General features: G+C 41.9%; 1 protein-coding gene and 1 long non-coding RNA gene across 2 annotated transcripts; one reads left to right on the top strand and one right to left on the bottom strand.

Moving 5' to 3' along the window:
• Positions 1 to 3,796: 3,796 nt before the first annotated feature.
• LOC119776068 lies at positions 3,797 to 4,502 on the bottom strand. Its single transcript, XR_005279729.1, has 3 exons — positions 4,293 to 4,502; positions 3,968 to 4,009; positions 3,797 to 3,877 (listed from the first exon to the last, which is right to left on the bottom strand). It is a non-coding gene; the product is annotated as an uncharacterized LOC119776068 (long non-coding RNA).
• A 1,443-nt stretch (positions 4,503 to 5,945) lies between these two features.
• LOC119776066 lies at positions 5,946 to 19,668 on the top strand. The gene is made up of 9 exons (XM_038274283.1): positions 5,946 to 6,014; positions 11,354 to 11,916; positions 12,268 to 12,421; positions 17,292 to 17,466; positions 17,543 to 17,838; positions 17,974 to 18,149; positions 18,271 to 18,516; positions 18,593 to 18,850; positions 19,077 to 19,668. The coding sequence occupies exons 2-9, from the start codon at positions 11,368 to 11,370 to the stop codon at positions 19,083 to 19,085; spliced, it is 1,863 nt and encodes a 620-aa protein (XP_038130211.1). The 5' UTR covers positions 5,946 to 6,014; positions 11,354 to 11,367; the 3' UTR covers positions 19,086 to 19,668.
• The last annotated feature ends 1,195 nt before the right edge of the window (positions 19,669 to 20,863 follow it).

Here is a 20,863-nt window from a genome sequence, read left to right as displayed (position 1 = left end):
TCATTGTTTGTACTGAATAGCTTAACTACTGTAAGAAACAATAACATTTTCAAACAATTCCAATGTACAATTTGTGTTGCATTAGTTTTAAAATATGTTTTAAAACAATATTTTTTGCATCTAAGGTTGATGATGAGGATCATTCATAAATAGGATTTACCGGTATTAAAAATACAATCATTAGCACTCCTCTAACTATTATTGTTTGTCTCTGGAAGGTGAGGCAGCATCTGAGCTAGCCATAGAATCTGAACCGGGTTTAGACTGCTTTGATCCAGTTAAACGTTAAGAGTTAGCAAAACTATTGTCTTCATCTAAGCCTGCAGCTTGTATGTTAGATCCAGTTCCAACCAGGTTATTTAAGGAGCTATTTCCTTTGATCTCCTCCATTTCAGATGGGATTTATCTATCCCTGTTACAGGGATATGTACCAAAGGCTTTTAAGGTTGCTGTAATTAAACCTTCGCTTAAGAAACTGAAATTATAGAGATATATCAAATCTTCATTTCTTATCTTAAATTCTTGAGAAATTAGTTTACTAAGGGCCATAGCCTAAATTACTAAATTGGTGAAAGACAACTAGATTTTTAGCTGCCGGATTCAGGAGTCTAACCTTTTAGAAAAGGGGCTAAAACCCTGGTCAGGAAGCAAATTACAGTTATAATTATTCAGCTGATAATAAAAAAAAACTAGTTTTATCCTTGATTAGACTGACCTGTCCATTACCTAACTTCCAGTTCTACTCATTTAATATATTCATAATCTACTGAATGGCACAACAGTTGTGAAGCATGTTTGAAATAAAATCTGATTAATGGATTTATCAATCAGGGGTGTAATGAAGAGGTCTTCATTACTTGGACTATTTTTATGTATATAGCTTTATGTAAATAGCTTGTAGCACTTTAAAGGGACCTTTGCACTTTATTAAAAATCAGCTTGCTTAGCACTAGGACACTTTATTTAGCATTGCACTTTAACCTTTTCATAACATGAGGACCCAAATTTGGGTCCTCAGCACTTACCCCAAGATGGTTTTTAGACCTGTAACATATTTGCTCTGTTCGAAAACCTAGGACGCGTCCTTAGAAGACTGGATTCGAAGGCCGATTACGTCATAGCGCGGCGCCGAGGTCTGGTCGGATTCCAAGAGTCCTCGTTATGCGGCCTTAAAATGCGTCCTTCTTTTTGCCCAATTTGCAGGACGGGTCTGATGTATCCTCGATATCCTTGGATATCCCAGGATTCATTGCGAGACCAAGCAAGCTGTGATCAGAGGAAAGGTTACTTGGCGCCGAACAGTGGTGAAAATTGGAAGTTCAGTTTAATATAATACAAGTCATTTAATAGTTCCGTCTGAGATTAATGAAAAATGGTTGTTTTAATGGTTACTGAGTCAGATATGTGGCGGTAATGTTTGATTTATATAAAGGTTTTTATCTGTTACTGTGTAAATGGGTTTGGCTGTAATTTAAGAAGAGATTCTAATATATCTGCAGAGTGGGGACTATAAATCTGATAGGAGTTTTATCTTTTCATTGCTGTTTTGCACAATATGCTTAAAGGAATAGTACACCCAAAACATGATTAGCCTTCATTTTCTACTCACCTCCATGCTGAACAACACTCTGGAGTACTTTTTTGATATCTCAAATGCATCTGGAGATCTGGGAGGCTTCTTGCTGTCTGCTGACATTCAAATAATGGAGGTCCATGGCGCCCGAGACAGAAAGGTCCATAAAAGTCCACAAAAACATGTCAATATTCCTCCATACTGCTCGTCCAATGTAATCCAAGTGTCCTGAGTGGGTAGCATCCAGAATTTACTCGAAACGAAGTCATTTAGAATGTTTTTAGAGCATAAACAGTAGTGTATAGGATTTCCTAATAGCGCCCCCATGCGCGCTCGCGATTCTACGGAAGCCGGCAGACCAAACCAGCGCATTCAGCTCGGCAAAGAACTCATGCTCTTCCTCAACACTGAAGTCCTCAGACATTTTTCTTTCGTTGTTTCTTTCTTTGCACAGGTAAACAGCACATTTCTTCTTCTACGCTTGCATTATCGGCAGAGCAGACGCTGAATGCGCACTTTCTTCCGGTTTGGTCTGCCGGCTTCCGTAGCGTCGTGAGCGCGCATGGGGGCGCTATTAGGAAATCCTATACACTACTGTTTATGCTCTAAAAACATTCTAAATGACTTCGTTTCGAGTAAATTCTGGATGCTACCCACTCAGGACACTTGGATTACATTGGACGAGCAGTATGGAGGAATATTGACACGTTTTTGTGGACTTTTATGGACCTTTCTGTCTCGGGCGCCATGGACCTCCATTATTTGAATGTCAGCAGACAGCAAGAAGCCTCCCAGATCTCCAGATGCATTTGAGATATCAAAAAAGTACTCCAGGGTGTTGTTCAGCATGGGGGTGAGTAGAAAATGAAGGCTAATCATGTTTTGGGTGTACTATTCCTTTAACTACGTATTTTTTGTTGTTGAATATTAGAGATTTTTTCAGATATATTTTTTATACATACATTGTTTAGATTTACTTATATCTTTCTACCCTTTTTATAGAATAGAAAATCCCTTTATTGTCCCACAATGGGCAAATTTACAGCAGCAGAAAGATTATTGAAAATGGTCACACAAATGTATAAGAATAACATAATAGGGAAGAGTTAAAACAAAACACACACAAAAAAAAACAATACAATACTGTAAAGTGCTTTAACAATATAAAACTGGAGAATAAATAACCAATATGCAGCTATGGACATTTTTACAGTAATGGATATTTGAAAATAGCAGCAACATCAGAGATGTGCAGAATGACAGCAGCAGGTTATTTAACTGACTAAGGTTTCTATTATTACATTTGATTTTATTTGTTCCTGCTCCCGCTGGTTGGAACCTTTATTCCACTCTGGATTCTTGTTAATGTAGTCTTTGTTCACTTTACAATAAAAAAGAAATAAATAAACAGTTTTGAAAACTTCTGTATTCATTCTTTTCCTGCTTTGTGTGTCAACGTTTACGGTTGCTAAGCAACAGAGCTTACTGCGGTAAAAACCCGCTGAAGGGAGGACCTGTTCGAATTCACAGCCTAAACTCTTCCGGTCTCCTTATTTTCAAGGACTTCGAAGGATCCAGTCTAGGTAGACCGCGTCCTTGGAGGATGCAGCCCAGGTTTTCGAACAAAACAATTAAAATAACTCTGTAGTTCTTGAGATATATTCAATTCATTTTGGGCATGTTATTTTCAAGCATATTTCTCGAAAACAGGCCTAGTGTAAAAGAGGTTAAGCATAGATTTGCACATAAAGAACAGTTTGCACACAAGTTTTTTAAAATATTTATTGAATATTTATTGGGTATTTTAATAGTTAGCATGTAGCCTTTTGTTCCAGGCTCTCCACAGCTGCTCTCCATTAGCAATTGGGGTGGTTGTCTGTGGAAAAGAGAATTGATGTTTAGAGCAAGCAAGGGTTACTGTTTAGAAACTTCAACAAATGTTAGTGTAAAGTTTGTTAGAAGTGAGTGCAAAAGAAGTGTTGTGGTGCTGAGAAAGTGACTTAACTGTCTTTTCTGTGTCCTCTCCAGGGTCTTTGGACAAATGCTTCTCCGGAGGTCCAGACACCAATGGGCTCTATGCACAGCTCCACTACTTCCTGAATTTAAGGCAGCTCCTTTGTTTCCTGTCTTTCATTACTGGACGAACTGATTAATCCAGGTCTGTCTGGCCAGTTACTTAGGTCATACACACCTGGATTAATCAGTGCAGACCTGGAGATAAAGTGTCTCTGGCCTCAGGAAGCAGAATGTTGAGCTCTTGTGGAAGAGGCACAGGGGACTTCTGAGGCACTGCAGTGGGAACAGCTTTAGAGAGGTGTAGAATATTTCAATTAAAAGGGTGAGTTATAGTTATATAATGGACTCTGAGTTATTGTAAACTGTTTTTGGGTGTACCATCTCCTGATGCCCCCAGGACAGTGGACAAGAACTGAGCAGCTGTACAGAAGAAACTCCAATTCAATTAAATTAGTTGAATAATTTACAGTTTAAACATATGTTGGTAAAATGCACAAACAGCACTTGTCTGTAACTTTTCTTTCTGTAACTTTTGCTGAGTTGTTATGTTGTATTTTGAGATCATTTAACATCTCGAACTTTAGTACACATGCAGAATAATAATCAGTTGAGCAGGGGAAGCGTTAATATCAAATGTTAAAATACAAACACACTCAACACTTCACTCATATTCACAACAATACATAATAAGAATGTCACTTACCCTCATGATATCAAATAAAGTTACTTGGACTTTAGACAGAACATACATGAAAGGAAAAAAAACAAAAGGTGACCGGAACGTGGTCAGGAACAACTGAACTCATGCAAAGGACAAGAACATGTCCAAAAACAGTCCCCTAGGGCATGACGCCAGTGAACATCTCTCTGTACCTGAGGACTGCGGCAACTCTGGAACTGGTGTTGGTGTAGACCAGGGGTCTGCAACCTTTCATATCAAAAGAGCCATTTTGCCCAGAGTACGACCAAATAAAAGTTGTTTAGAGCCGCAAAACTTTTCTAGAAAACCTTTTTTTTTTTATGTGTTATAGGAAATTAGTTGTTGCCATCTCAAACAATCAATTCATATATTCTTAATGGTAAAACATATAATTTCCAAGCTAATTCATAGAAAAATGTCTCTTAAAACATATTTCTGGTTCTTTTAATCTCATTCTTTTCCATCTTATAAAAAACGCTAAAGCTATTGATACCGGTATATATTATAGTAAATTATTTAGCTCTTTATATACATTTTAGCCACTATTAAGAGCCGCTGGAGAGGGTCCAAAGAGCCATATGTGGCTCCGGAGCCGCAGGTTGCAGACCCCTGGTGTAGACAAAGCTGAAAAACAAATCCAAACTATGTTGATGACATAAGACACCAAAGTCTCCTCTAAGGCCTCATGTATAGTACTCACGCATATCCGTATCCGGCTGAAGAGATGCTGCACATTGCCCTCTCAAGCTCCTCATTTTCTTCCATTTCTACAAAATTAAAAAATAATTTTACTTCAATTGTCAATACTTTGAATCTACTGCATTGCAAGTTTTTTCACATATGTATAGTGGGGCTGTTTCATGCTACTTAAAGGAATAGTACACCCAAAACATGATTAGCCTTCATTTTCTACTCACCCCCATGCTGAACAACACTCTGGAGTACTTTTTTGATATCTCAAATGCATCTGGAGATCTGGGAGGCTTCTTGCTGTCTGCTGACATTCAAATAATGGAGGTCTATGGCGCCCGAGGCAGAAAGGTCCATAAAAGTCCACAAAAAACGTGTCAATATTCCTCCATACTGCTCGTCCAATGTAGTCCAAAGTGTCCTGAATGGGTAGCATCCAGAATTTACTCGAAACGAAGTCATCTAGCATTAGAGTCCGCCATCCCAGCGGAAGCCCCCCCCAGGTGATATAACAGGCCTATCACAAGAGAGCAGGAGTTAGCAGAGTCAGGCAAAGGAAACGCATTAAAGGAACAAATGACTATATGGACCCCAATAGAAACAAACACAGAATCTTTACAATATTAAAGTGTACTGTATCTAGTTACTGTACATTACGATTGGAAAAATACATTTTGCTATATCACTGAAACAGAAAATTTAAAAAATATTTGAATCAATAAAACTTTAATGGGATAGTTTTGTTTTAGCAAATAAAATGTGCTGTGTTGTAATAAAAAAATACGAGGCCGTTTCCACAAAATAACTTTTACAATTGTTTCATTAAGATAGCGCAAGTTACTTTCTTGAAATTTCTTTTATTTTGGGAACATTTTTCACTCAAACATAACTTGGTCTCTGCTGGGTTTGAACCCGCGACTCTGGACTCTCTTTCTCTCCCTTTGTCCCTCTGGCGTCACTTCCGGTAAGTTCTTCACTTCCTGTTTAGTGAGACGCACGTGGAGCGGAGCTAGCGTGTTTTGGACCGAGTGAACGGTAAATTGGATGAATCTGATTTAACTTTAACCTGAGCGTTAAACTCTTTTTACCTGCTGCTATTAGACTATACAATGCTGCACTATAACTCTATTAACCTGTGCAATCACTAGTGTGCAAAAAGTGAGTTCAGCATGGAGTCCTCCCTCACTATTGTTCCTCACCTGGTACCAGGGGCGGATCTAGGATTCTAGGAGATCAGGGGCCCTGAGGGTGAAGATGAGAATGTAGACTTTCTGGTTAATCCCGTTCAAATGTAAAATATCACAGATTACTGGATTAAAGACATTTCTAGTTTACTACATGCTATCACACAAAACAATTCCATATCTTTGGGAAATGTTTTCCAAATTCTCTAAATTGTTTGTGTGATAGCATGTAGTATACTAGAAATGTTTTTCTCTTGGCATAAAAAAAAAAAACAACCCAAAGCAGTTTAAGAAGGACGTCATTTATTTATTTTATAAAAACAAAACAAAAAACAAACAGCTGCTGATTAAACTGGATGTTAAACAGTGACATGATTATCGGTCTCCGCCAGTCACGTGACATTTGTTGCTAAGACGCCCTGTTTGGTGGAAAAGGCGTAGTGTAAACAACCGCAGCATAGCTAAACGAAGGACTAAAGGATTGAGTTTGTTTCTCTGACTATCTGGAAAAAAGTAAGCAGAATGTGAAATTACCGTACCGGTGTCGTGCCAAGGTAGTTATCCCTGCGAAAATTTGTATCCCCTCGTCGGGAGCGCGCACGGAGTAGGAAGAACAACCCGACTTAACTCCGCCTCAATTCCAACGTGCAGCACTTGAAATTTGAAAGGTTTTACGTGTATGAAAGTTGAGCTTTACTGTTTTATTCTTTACTTCACATGTTACAGCAGAATATCGCCAGTGATATTGATTTAAAACTATTAATAAAACACAAACGTTTGCTTGAAAGCTGGTCGCTGACAGCAGTGTCTACTCCTCCCTCTGAAAGCAAACTGATCCTTGTTCTTTTCCACACGTTCATTAAAAAAAATCTCTCATTGTTTCACAGTGTCCAAATGTTCTCATCCCATTGAAAACTGTTGTAAACCGTATACTTGTAATAAAAATGAAATAGAAAATGGAGTGCGCGTGTAATCATTAAAGACTATATGCAGAAGGAAAATAATTTTTTCCTGGTTGAAATTTAGTACTTAAATCTATATTTGTGTTTATAGTAACGTACAATTTATCTATATTGTACTATCCTTAATAAACAGTTTGTCTTCTAACATCAGCCATTTTATTTCATCCCATACTGCCAGATAGGGTGGCCATTTCTATAGCACCAAAAAGGAGGACATTGTGCGGCATATCAATAAATTACTAAGGTGTACATAAGAATCGGGTAAAGTCACATTTATAGCACAATTCTTAGTAGTTTAAAGAGGATGCTTGAGTAGCTGAATAGAACAAAATATTAAAGAAATGTAAAAAAGAATTGGTTCCCAGCATTTGTATTTATTTAATACATTGTGGTGTTTAAAAAGTGACCATTTTTTAACACGATTAATTTGCGCAGAACTGCTGCAATTGATCATAAATCAGTTGTTTGGAAAAGAAGCTCGAGAAAGAGCTAGAGAATAGGACGATGCAAACTGCAAAAAGTGGCTGGAAAAGAGGAATTCATGACATGGCTGCAGCCTGTCGAGAGTAAAGATGATTTCACCATGTTCTCTATCTATCCATATCTATATCTATATATATATATATAAACTTGAGTCATGGAACTGTGCTTACAGCTCCTTATTTCATGTAAACTAATAACTTGTGTACATGATACTTGTTGATGGCATTAAAATTATTTCTAATAGCATTAAAAGAGCATTAAATTAGAGTTCCTCATTCCTGTATAAAACCTGTGAACTCTTAATTTAATCTGACATATTAAAAAAATCCCCATCATCATCCAGCAGATGTTCAGTTTCTGCCCAAATATTTTCTTTCTGTTGTGGATTTTTGTAACAGGGATAACTAGGATCATACATAGTTTGTATGAACTCTGTTTATTCTCTGCTTCCAAACTCATCATCTCTTCATCCATTCCTGCAATAAGAATTTTCTTTTAAAGTTGTGAGATTCACTCTAGAATCTCACAACTTCTTCCTGGTCTGTTGAAGCACCAATAGTCTGCATCCAATTATTTAATTAATTGCTCTTAGTTTTTGGGAATATATTCAAACTATGCTCTAATTTCTAGATACCGATCTGTTTTTACTATAATTTAATTTGACAAACCGGGTCTTCTCTACATTCTTTTTTCTGTTTGGTGCGATTGCAATAGCCAGTCTTGATCTGGACGGACCGGAGGGGAGCAAAAAATAGCTCAGCTCCGTATTTTGACGGTGAAGGACGGAGAAGACGTACGTGGGCGGTGACGAGCGGAGGATGTGGAACAGTTCTCATTGATTTACATGACAGACAAGTACTCCGTACGTGAGCGGGGCGGAGCGCTGACGGAGTATGTGGGGTAAAGGAGGACAAATACACGTCCGGCTGGATGCAGCGCCGGACGCCGGACAGTGCAATGAAAATCCGGACTGTCCGCCCTAAAGCCGGACATCTGGCCACCCTACTGCCAGAACTGGCAATATGGGATTAAATAAAACCTGCTGTAATCTGTTCCCCCTGTCTAAATCAGGCAAAAAAGGTCCCAGCTTTTTCAATTTTGGCATCATAAAAGATGCTTATAAGCCAAAAATGAAAAAGCTGGGGCCTTTTTTGCCTGATTTAGACAGGGGGGAACAGATTATAGCAGGTGGCCTGCTATAATTTGTTCCCCCCTTATAACTTTAAGAAAGAAAGGTCAATCACATCCAAAGTTTCAGGAGTTAGTTGTCATCATAAAAGATGTTTGCCAGTTCGGGCTAACGTTAGCCCTGGCTAATGCAGAAGGGCTGCGGTTAGCCCTGGCTAATGCGGACGGGCTAACGCTAGCCCTGGCTAATGAGGTCGGGCTAACGTTAGCCCTGGGTAATGCAGACGGGCTGCGGTTAGCCCTGGCTGCTGCGGACGGGCTAACGCTAGCCCTGGCTAATGCGGTCGGGCTAATGCAGACGGGCTGTGGTTAGCCCTGGCTGCTGCGGACGGGCTAACGCTAGCCCTGGCTAATGTGGACGGGCTGCGGTTAGCCCTGGCTGCTGCGGACGGGCTAACGCTAGCCCTGGCTAATGTGGACGGGCTGCGGTTAGCCCTGGCTGCTGCGGACGGGCTAACGCTAGCCCTGGCTAATGCGGTCGGGCTAACGTTAGCCCTGGCTGCTGCGGACGGGCTGCAGTTAGCCCTGGCTGCTGCGGACGGGCTAACGCTAGCCCTGGCTAATGCGGACGGGCTGCGGTTAGCCCTGGCTGCTGCAGACAGGCTAAGGTTAGCCCTGGCTAATGTGGACGGGCTGCGGTTAGCCCTGGCTGCTGCGGACGGGCTAACGCTAGCCCTGGCTAATGCAGTCGGGCTAACGTTAGCCCTGGCTAATGCGGTCGGGCTAACGTTAGCCCTGGCTAATGCAGAAGGGCTGCGGTTAGCCCTGGCTAATGCGGACGGGCTAACGCTAGCCCTGGCTAATGAGGTCGGGCTAACGTTAGCCCTGGGTAATGCAGACGGGCTGCGGTTAGCCCTGGCTGCTGCGGACGGGCTAACGCTAGCCCTGGCTAATGCGGTCGGGCTAATGCAGACGGGCTGCGGTTAGCCCTGGCTGCTGCGGACGGGCTAACGCTAGCCCTGGCTAATGTGGACGGGCTGCGGTTAGCCCTGGCTGCTGCGGACGGGCTAACGCTAGCCCTGGCTAATGTGGACGGGCTGCGGTTAGCCCTGGCTGCTGCGGACGGGCTAACGCTAGCCCTGGCTAATGCGGTCGGGCTAACGTTAGCCCTGGCTAATGCGGTCGGGCTAACGCTAGCCCTGGCTAATGCAGACGGGCTGCGGTTAGCCCTGGCTAATGCAGAAGGGCTGCGGTTAGCCCTGGCTAATGCGGACGGGCTAACGCTAGCCCTGGCTAATGAGGTCGGGCTAACGTTAGCCCTGGGTAATGCAGACGGGCTGCGGTTAGCCCTGGCTGCTGCGGACGGGCTAACGCTAGCCCTGGCTAATGCGGTCGGGCTAATGCAGACGGGCTGCGGTTAGCCCTGGCTGCTGCGGACGGGCTAACGCTAGCCCTGGCTAATGTGGACGGGCTGCGGTTAGCCCTGGCTGCTGCGGACGGGCTAACGCTAGCCCTGGCTAATGTGGACGGGCTGCGGTTAGCCCTGGCTGCTGCGGACGGGCTAACGCTAGCCCTGGCTAATGCGGTCGGGCTAACGTTAGCCCTGGCTAATGCGGTCGGGCTAACGCTAGCCCTGGCTAATGCAGACGGGCTGCGGTTAGCCCTGGCTGCTGCGGACGGGCTAACGCTAGCCCTGGCTGCTGCGGACGGGCTAACGCTAGCCCTGGCTGCTGCGGACGGGCTAACGCTAGCCCTGGCTGCTGCGGACGGGCTAACGCTAGCCCTGGCTGCTGCGGACGGGCTAACGCTAGCCCTGGCTAATGCGGTCGGGCTAACGCTAGCCCTGGCTAATGCGGTCAGGCCAATGCTAGCCCTGGGTAATGCGGACGGGCTAACGTTAGCCCTGGCTGCTGCGGACGGGCTAACGTTAGCCCTGGCTGCTCTCAACTATGGAAATTTTTTTTTTTAATGACGCATTAAATCGGTAAATGTTCCATATAGTGCAGCTTGAAGTCTAATGTTCTCGCTTCAAATGATCTTAAAACATACTTTTATTGAACAGCTAAAAAAAAGAGAACTTTTGACTTTCAATGGAGCGCTCCATTGAAAGCTGCTGCTGCCGCAGTGCATGCTGGGACAGCTGTCAATCGGAGAACGGACAAGTCTTCTCTGATGCTTGCTAGGTAAAGAGGGCGGGGCCAAAACAACATCAGGGGACTTTGTCCGTTCTCGGTCTGCTGTCCTTTGGAATTGGAACAGTACTAATTCTGAGGCTGGTGACGTTTCACGAGGACACAAGAACGCACAAGTACACTGATTGAAAAACGGCCTCTGTTCAGCCACAGCTAGTGGTGACAACTTCTTCTTCTGCAGGGGAATGCTACAGGCTGCTTTCCTGCACATGCTGAGCCACCCTGAATGTACATATGTCACCTTAAACCTTCCTTTGTATTTTTTATTTTTTGATACACTTTGTACTTTTATGCCTTATTTTGATACCCTGTATGTATGTGGACACACCGTTTCCTCATTTTTGGGCCCCTTTTAATCATTAAGCCGATGTGTGACCACTGACTTCCTCCACTGTGAGATTAATAAAGCTTATCTTATCTTTCAGATTCATCTTGCAAGATGGTATCTTCATCAGTAGTGCACTGCCCATTATGTGACTGTGTTTACGTCTATCTGGGCAAACACTTGCTAAAAATGCATGGCATAAAAAATCTTGAGGAGCGTCAGATATTGCTACAGTATGCTCGTGGGAGGATAAACATAAGATGCGTGCCCTGCCCTGTCAAGAGCTGCAATTATTCACAGTCGAGGCTGGATAAACATGTGGAAACAGCCCACCGTGAGATGGGGCAGGAAAAGATCAATCGGCTCATCAAAGATTTGAAGTGGCGCGTCACCATAAAGAGTCTTAAAGCTCTGAGGGCGAGGACACCCAGCCCCCCGATGATGTCACGCCTTGACATTGAGACCAAGGATAGCAAGAAAGGAAAGCTTGATGTGGCGACATCAAAGTTTGGACCTGAGGATCTATCCTGCTGCACCTCCTGCAAGGATCTTCTGTTAAAACACCAGCAGCTGAAAAAGCACTGTTCTGTCCTGCGTAAGAAATTACGTGATAAAATCAGATGGTCCAAACAGGCAAAGATGACTATAAAGAAATTGGAGGAGGTATTTAATTTTTTTTATAATGTTCAATGATTTACCTGAGTAAGCTAAATGGCAGGAACTTAATGCCTGCCATTTAGAAAGATTCACTGATGTACCCCTACCTCGGTCCTCAAGGCCCGCTGTCCTGGAGGTTTTAGAGGTTTCCCTGCTTTAGCACAGCTCATTATAATGATTGCAGTAGACCAAAAGCCTGTTAATCAGCTTTAAATTAAAATCAGCTGTGCTGGAGCAAGGAAACCTCTAAAACCTGCAGGACAGCGGGCCTCAAGGACCGGGGTTAGGGATGCCTGGTCTAGAGGAACCTCCAGAGGCCTTTTAGAAGGCTAAACATTAACCATAAACTTTTAACAGGCCCTCCAAAAGGCGTCCTCAGGGCCCTCTGAGTCAGAAGTTCTGGAGCCTGCAGTACATGAGGGGCAAGATAAGACTTCTTCGGAGAAAGAAACAGAACTGCCTTTAAAGCTTTCTGTTTTCAAGGACTTCCCCAAATTTCCAAAATCCATCTGTAAGTAATTAAATTCAATTAAAGTTTATTTCTATAACACAAATTCACATCATGTCTTCTCAAGGCTCTTTCCAGTTCACCAGATCATCTAGTCAGATTGATTCAGTTTTCTATCTAAGGAAAACCAGTTGATTGCATTGATTCATTAACTCTTCAGCAATCCCTCACACTAAGCATGCTTGTAGCGACAGTGGAGAGGAAGAACTCCAGCAGAACCAGGCTGAGTGCCAGCAGCCATCTGCTGAGACTGACTGGGGTTCAAGGAGACAGAAGCAGACATAGGAAAAGAAGCATAGATACAAAAGGCAACTGTCAACCAGCTCCACAGGCGGCCCCGTCCAGAAAACACACAGCCAGGCAGACGAGCTCCGAGCCAGCTCCCATGTCAGAGGATGAAGAGAGCACATCCAGTTAGTCACTTTATCTGAAATCAGTTTAATCCCATCCAAATGAAGTGACTGACTATTTAGCTTCTTTTTCAAAGACTCTGGTCCAAACTTCAGTTTTTTCTGCATTCAGAAGGAGAAAGTTAAGTCATCCAGGTTTTTATGTCTTCAGACATGCCTGTAATCTATGTAATGGGTTAGCTTCATCTGGATTATAGACAGATATAGCTGAGTATCATTAATTTAACAGTGAAAATTAATCCCATGCCGTCTAATAATTCTACCGATTGGGAGCATATATATAGTAAAGAGAATTGGTCCTAGTACTGATCCCTGTGGTACTCCACAGGTAACCTTTGAGCATGTTGAAGATCTATCATTAACATGAACAAACTGAATTCGATCAGATAGATAAGATTTAAACCAGTCTAGTGTTGTTCCTTTAATTCCAACAAAATATTCAAGTCTTTCTAAAAGAATATTATGGTCAACTGTATCAAATGCAGCACTAAGATCCAACAGGACGAGCACAGATACAAGTCCATTATCTGAGGCCATGAGAATATCATTAGTGACTTTCACCAGAGCTGTTTCAGTGCTATGATGAGCTCTAAAGCCAGACTGAATCTCTTCAAAAACTTAGTTTTGGTGTAAGTGATCGAACTGGCATAATGTAGATTAATCACATCCAGAGATGGGAAGTAACTAAGTACAAATACTTCGTTACTGTACTCAAGTAGATTTTTCTGATATTTTTACTTTACTTTACTACTTATTTTTATGGCAACTTTTTACTTCTACTCCTTACATTTTTACACAAATATCTGTACTTTCTACTCCTTACATTTTAAAAAAATTGGCTCGTTACTTTAGTTTTGAATCATTTCAATGGAGTTACCGTTATTATTTTTCACGTCATCAATACTGTGAAAACGGAGCCGTTTTCCCCCTCTGTTCCCAAAGTATAACCGCCGTCTATCACACACAGCGTCACATCCTTCACTACATTTCCCAGAATGCACCACAGACCGGCCGTCATGGCGGTAATTCTCACTAGTTCCGAAATTACAACGTCACCTTTTATTCAACACTTTACTTACTCACCAGCGTAGCAAACTCTGAAGGTACCCACTGCGACAGCTTTAATATACATTCCGTAGTCGGCAATAAAACTTCCCAGTCAAATCTTCCCTTAGTCCGTCAGCATACTGGTCCGTGTGGAAACACGTACCGCATCGGAGCCAGTCTCTTATCTATTGTCCCAGGGCATTGGAAAAGAGGGGGCAGGGGTATTAAGTGGGATTTCAATGTATGTAATAATTGTTTGCATGGTAATAAGTAGGTGAAATGGTAATGTTAGTATGGTTAAATTATTTCATAAATATGTATGTTTTTGTATGAATGATGCTATTGTCTGTTTTTATTTTTCTACAATGTTAACTGTGCTTTATTGGAGATTTGCCTTCCTGTTTATTTGGGCTGTCCCAATTGGCTGATTATTGGTGGGTCTATTTAAGGGGCACACTCACAATGGCTTAGCAGGGCTGCTTGAAGAGACTGGTTGGAGAAACTGCTTTTGAAGGTCTGCTTAGAGAGACTATATTTAAAGTCAGCTTGCTGTGAGGCTGTCAGTGTTTTGTATTGCCTGCAATGGCCGGTTTTCTCTTCACCGTTGCACCAGTAAATAAACCGCTACACGCTTTTGAACTCGCATTTTGTTGTCAGCTGGTTCTGTCAGCTGGTTCTTACCACCTTTTTGCAAGTCATCTGCTTACACCTCCTCTGACGTGAGACGGGAGCTGGCGAGCCGTTATCTCACAAATACCAAATTCAATCTAATTGGATGGGAATCTACGTTGCATTTGACGCACCACTACAAGATGAATCGACAGATTCGGCGGTATTCATTCACGGCAAATCATTGCAGCTTGGTGGCGGTGGCGTTAGCATAGTAGCATGGACGACGAGATGACTGAAAATGAACACAACGGAGATCTAGTCCTATTGGCTGACATCCATTTAAAATGTAGGCAACGGCATGAAAAAAGTGGTTTCTACTTTTACTTTTATACTTTAAGTAAATTTACAAGCCTGTACTTTGTTACTTTTACTTGAGTAAAGAAGTTTAATCAGTACTTCCACTTTTACCAGAGTATTTTTTAACACAAGTATCTGTACTTTTACTCAAGTACGGAAAGTGAGTACTTTTGCCATCTCTGATCACATCTAAAATGGAGGAGGAGATCAAAGGGAATACCTCCTTAAATAACCCGGTTGGAACTGGATCTAACATACAAGTTGAAGGCTTAGATGAAGAGAATAGTTTTGCTAACTCTGAAAGTTCAACTGGATCAAAGCAGTCTAAACCCGGTTCAGATTCCATGACTACCCCAGATGCTGCCCCACCCTCCAGAGACAGACCAATCACAGATAGAGGAGTGCTAATGATCTTATTTTTAGTAAGATCAATCTTATTTATAAAGAATCCCATAAAATCATTGCTGCTAAGAGCAGGAGGAATGGACGGTTCAACAGAGCTATGGCTCCGGGTGGGTTTGGCAACTGGATTAAAAAGATATTAGGATGATTCTTATTCTCCTCTATTAATGAGGAGAAGTATGCTGCTCTTGCTTTACAAAGGGTCCTCTTATACAGCAGTAAACTATTTTTCCAGACTAGGAAGGACTCCCGCAGCCCTGTGGAGCGATATTTTCTCTCCAGTTTCCTAGCATTTTGCTTCAAAGTACGCAGCTCTGCATTAAACCAAGGAGCAAGCTTTCTATTTTTAACAGTTTTCATTTTCAAAGGAGCTGCGTTGTCTAAGGCAGTATGCAGAGAACTAGCAACCCCATCAACATCATCATCAACCTGTAAGGGAGTAAACTAAGCTTTTGCACTCTGCAGCACCGCTCAGCGACACAGAGGAGAGAGAAAGTGAAGCAGATTCTTTAAAATTTATAACTGCACTATTTGATAATGATCTGCTGAAGTGAAACCTTCTTTTGGGGGAGGAGAACTCTGTTAACGTAATCCTGAAGGTTATTAAAAAGTGATCAGAGAGGACAGGGTTGTGAGGAAATACTGTTATTTCTTCACATTCTTTGCCGTATGTCAGCACAAGATCCAAAGTATGAAGATGAGAATGTGTGGGACTATTCACATTATTCACAACAAGAGGTTTTCTTGCTTTGCAATTTGGATGAAGGAAATTGAGCGTTAAATGTTTAAAAGGGTTGTAATTATTAAAGGTACACTATGCAACCGGTGTTGATTTTCCAGCGAGGCTCCCCCCAGAGGGCGAAAGTAAAAGTGTACTGTCGTAAATATGCACAGCTGTTCTCCTGGTTTCTCCGTCAAGCCAGGCGCGGTTGTTTTGAGCTTAGCAGACAGGCGAACGCAACGAATGACTAATGCTGCGTTCACACCGCAGCTGGCGCAACAGAAGCAGCGAGTTTACATGCAAAGTCAATGGTTGACGCGCGTCAAGGCGCAGCAAAAGGTCCCGCGGCGCGTTTTGAACAGCAGGCCCAGCGCGTCTGAGCAGCTGAAAGGCGCGTTTAATCATCTGACGCAGGGAGAGAGACACAGCGCTGATGATCAGAGGCTATGATCTCTCCTCTTAAACAGTTTATTGACGCCTAAATTAACTTAAAATGCAGAAATCTGCCGGCAGAATATGCATTTTGGATTATTTAGATGAAAAACACCTACCAGCTGCCGCGGTGAACCGCGAGGAGGTGACCAGGCCAGAGGCTCCTGATGAAGGGATTCCTACTGATAGCGCCCCGCTGGTATGTGGGGGTCTGAGCGGCTCCGACAGAAAAAATATTGAAGGCAGGATAATAATCTGAATGAACTGACTGCACTGATTACGTTTTCAGGTGTATTTTCTCACTTAAAAACATATTAAAACTACTTTATTCCCACTGATCACAGCAAATATAGCTGCAAGGCAGAGAAAGGATAGTGAAGCTCCGCCCAACGCGCCTCAGACACACTTTTGCACCGCGCAGCCAGAGCAGCAAAGCTGCTTCAGCCGCGCGTCAGAACTAACTGGTACGAGCAGCAAAAAGGAAGCAGCAGACGCGATTTTGCTGCTTTTGCTGCGTGAACGTAGCATAACTGCACAAAGATTGCCACTGTGCTAGCAACGGGAATGCTTTTAACTGGGGGCATGTAGCAGTTCTCGCCGTAAAGCAAGACTGACTCTCGCGAGACTTCTGAGCCTGTGGGTGCGGGTCGGTGCTCCTGCAATTTCAAGTGCAGTATTTCCCCCACAGACCACCAGGGCGGCCGAGAATACCTTTGTTCAACCTGAAATGACTCATTTAATCATCCAAAATGTTATGGAACACATTAATTAACTGAAAAATGTTGCATAGTGTGCCTTTAACTGCCTTTGGAGTAATGTTACTGTTTGCTACATTTTTCAATTTTCATAAGCAGACAAGTTATTTTTGAACCTTTTTTTTTTTTTTATTCAGTGGAATACATTGAAGAGTATTGGGTCCACTTGAAGGGCTCATGTCATAACAAAAAACAGGAGGAAAACCAGAGATCAAAAGTCCGGCGGATAATGCTCTTCCTCACATTCCTCTCAGAAGGGCAGAAAGTTGTTTGGAACTGGATGTTTCTCCACAATATTAAGAGAATAAACGAGTAAGTGTCTCTCTAATGCATTTTAGCTAATATATGTGTTCTTGTTGAAGTTAAAATTTTTAATTTTTTTGAGCAGGTGGCCACAACATCTAGTTAAGGAGGGAAAGGCCATCAGGACCATCAAATCTTACCTGGTCAACATCTCTGAGTTCATAGCGTACTTCCGAGACAGCCCTCCGCCATACTCCAGCGTTCCAAAAACAGCTTTGGATGCTGTCCTTGAAGCCCTGTCCTCCTCAGTTTCAAAACTGGGAAGACGTAGCATTCTTGAACAAATAAAAGTAGAAGAACACAATGTGAACACGGTCATTCCCAAAGAGGATCTACACACCTGCCAGAAGACTGCAAGATGTCGAATTCCAGAAATTCTTGGTAAGACTTATGTAAACTCTTTACTATATTCATGTGACTTACCTGAGTTCCTGTGCTTGCTCCTAAATGGCACGCACTCAATGGCTGCCATACAGGAGGATTCGGAGATGCTTTTATTTGAATTCATGTTTTTAGATGAACTGGCCAACGACCCTAACCCGGAGTCCCGAAGGAGATTTTTTGGCTATATAAGCGTCTACCTAGCCAGTCTGTATGGTCACAGAACTGGTGTTCTTGAAAATATGACCATTTCAGAGGTAGACGAGGCCCAGCAGGAGGCCAGAGTTGGAGACGAGGGCTTTGTGGTAAACGTAAGTGTACTGATATTGCATTTATAAAACACTTGCTGGATTTACCCGAGTGCCTACCATATAGGAGCACCAATAGATCTTCCCATATGGCAAGAAACATACCCTCTCCTTTGCACTACAGGTCAAGGGGCACAAAACAAATCATGCCTTTGGGCTGGCACAGCTGTACCTGAGTGTGGAAGAGTTTGGTTGGCTGGAACAGTGGCTCTTGATTAGAGAGAAACTTCAGCCATCAACAGACCTTGTTTTCTTCACCGAAAACAACACCAAAATAAATTTCCTCATCCCTATGCAAGCTGCTTGGTCAGAGATGGGGTTATCTGGATCCCCCACATTTACAGATTTCCGCACATCTATTGCATCATATGTAAGTAATATCATTTTTTCATTTACTAAATTGAAAATAAAAACCAAATATTGAACAACTTTCTCTATTTTTCAAGGCTATAAATGTTATCTCCCGAAACACCCCTCAACAAATATCTAAAACCATGTGTCGTGATACTGCCACGGCTGAAAAATACCACTCGCTCCACTTGACGACTTCGCAGTTGGCTCAAATCCGTAAGGATTTTGAGTTAGCCATCAATCCAGCACAAGAGTCATTATTAAGTGGCATGGAGGAAGCTCCTCTCCTGACCCTTTCAGAGTCCTCCAGTGACTCTGAAGCAGAGGACCAGGAGCACAAATCTAAAAAGAGGGTATGTCTTATGTTATTTTAAAATCCCATCTAATTTCTCTGTTAATCTTGATAATGTTACCCGAGTGCCTGCCATATAGGTTTATTCACATATGCTCCTAAATGGCAGGCAGGCACTTGATGCCTGCCATACAGGATCAGGCACATATGCTCCTGAGCGGTAGGCATTAAGTGTCGGCCATACAAAAAGATTCACAATTAAGAAATGTTGTGTTTTTATTTTTCAGAAACTTTAAAGTGAGGAACTTGATGCAGCATCATCTAGCCCAGCTCCTCCCTCCACCCAGGGCACACCATCATGGTGTGAATGAACGTGCTGTGAATGAGTTTGTTGAGGATTAAAAACCCAGTAAAACCTTGAGTAATCACATGGGGGAAGGAGCAACCATTCTGTGACTTCATATATTAAGATACGCCCCATTGTAGTCCAACTCTTCCCCTTAAGGCACGTGATCAGCATGAATAGTAGTTTTCCAGCCTGTTGCTTCCCCACTCCAGACCACAAGGTAGGGGGGCCTCCATCTTGATCCTGCCTTGTTGACTTTGCATCAAGCACCCTCCCCCTTCATCGATCACTGAGGTGCTACAATGCTATGTTGTTAATGCATTGTAAACTAACCATTATAAGCTAAATAATGTTACATTGTTACACTGATGGATATATTAACATTGTAGTCTTAGACCGCTTTCTCCCTTCTTTCAAATTATTCATTTAGTCTACTTTGTGTTTTTATCTTTTAAGTAGTAAGTAGTGTTTGCAGTGATTGTTAGATTTCTTTATAATCCTGGATTGTAAAAATAAAGACATCGTTGTTTTCACTTGCAGTAGTTTGTGATTATTGTGCATCGATTGGTTTATCACTCAGGCTAGATTCACTCACCTTTTGGTGACATTTGAATAATTAGAGACAAATATTTTTTTGGTTGGTAATTAACAGCTCTGCTGATAGCCTAGCCTAAATCACTAAATTGGTGGGAATAACTGGAGTTTAATAGCCGATCCAGAAGCCAACCGGATGTGAAAGGCCCAAAATCCTGATAAGTAGGCAGATTAGAAATATAATTATTTAACTAATAATAATCTAAGAATAACGAGACATTGCTGCTCCTCGTCACCGGGTCAGGACACAGGCTCAGCCTGGCCCCGCCCACTCAGCAAACGCTCCACTCCTCAGATGCCAGAGAGGGAGAGAGACCATCAGAGCAGAAAATACCATAAATAAAAACAATGGCAAGCTGTATGGTTTGTAAAAAGCTTGTTAAATGCAGTTTAAAAAGCAAAGATTACAGAGAGAAGATGCAAAGTCTTCCAAAGAGGACACCAAATATAAGATTATAAAACTAAAAAAGAGAAATAGGAGAAATAAATACTCAGGAAATCCAATAACAAGCTTATTTTTATAAAACGGTCAAACTGATCCCTGAAACTTTTATCATATAGGTTAAGAAAACAAGCCTGCAGAACGATACACAAAATAAGAAAAAACGCAACAAAGAAAATGAAAACTAATCTGAATGAAATTCAAAATACTGTAAAACACTAAATACTCACTAAGACAAGCAGCCACAGCCAGATTATTGCCTTTCTGGAAAAGATAAATCCTCCAACGATTACTGATGAACAAAATAAATCAATATCCAAAATTACAAAAGGGGAAAGTCAATCAGCAACCAAGGGAACCAAAAAGGAAAAGTCTCCAGGGACAGATGGATTCTATGGAAGAGGATTAGGGCCACTGGAAGAAGAAAATAAAAGTTAACTGATTTTTAAAATTAATTTCAGTTTAGTATGAAAAAAAAGTCATAATTCGGACTTTTTTTTGTCAGAATTCTGACTTTAAGCTAATATAAAAAGTCACAATTCTGAGAAAAAAGTCATAATTCTGACTAATCTCAGAATTTTGACTTTTATTGTCAGAATTCAGTGAGAATTCTGAGAAAAAATTCAGAATTCTGACTTTTTTCCCATAGGCCTACTAAACTGAAATAAATTTTAAAAATCAGTTAACTTTTT

This window comes from Cyprinodon tularosa, unplaced genomic scaffold (genome assembly GCF_016077235.1).
Source record: "Cyprinodon tularosa strain WSP-4 unplaced genomic scaffold, ASM1607723v1 ctg903, whole genome shotgun sequence".
Lineage (NCBI taxonomy): Eukaryota > Metazoa > Chordata > Actinopteri > Cyprinodontiformes > Cyprinodontidae > Cyprinodon > Cyprinodon tularosa.
The sequence above is the reverse complement of the archived record's forward strand: the minus strand, read 5'-3'. Positions and strand labels throughout refer to the sequence as shown.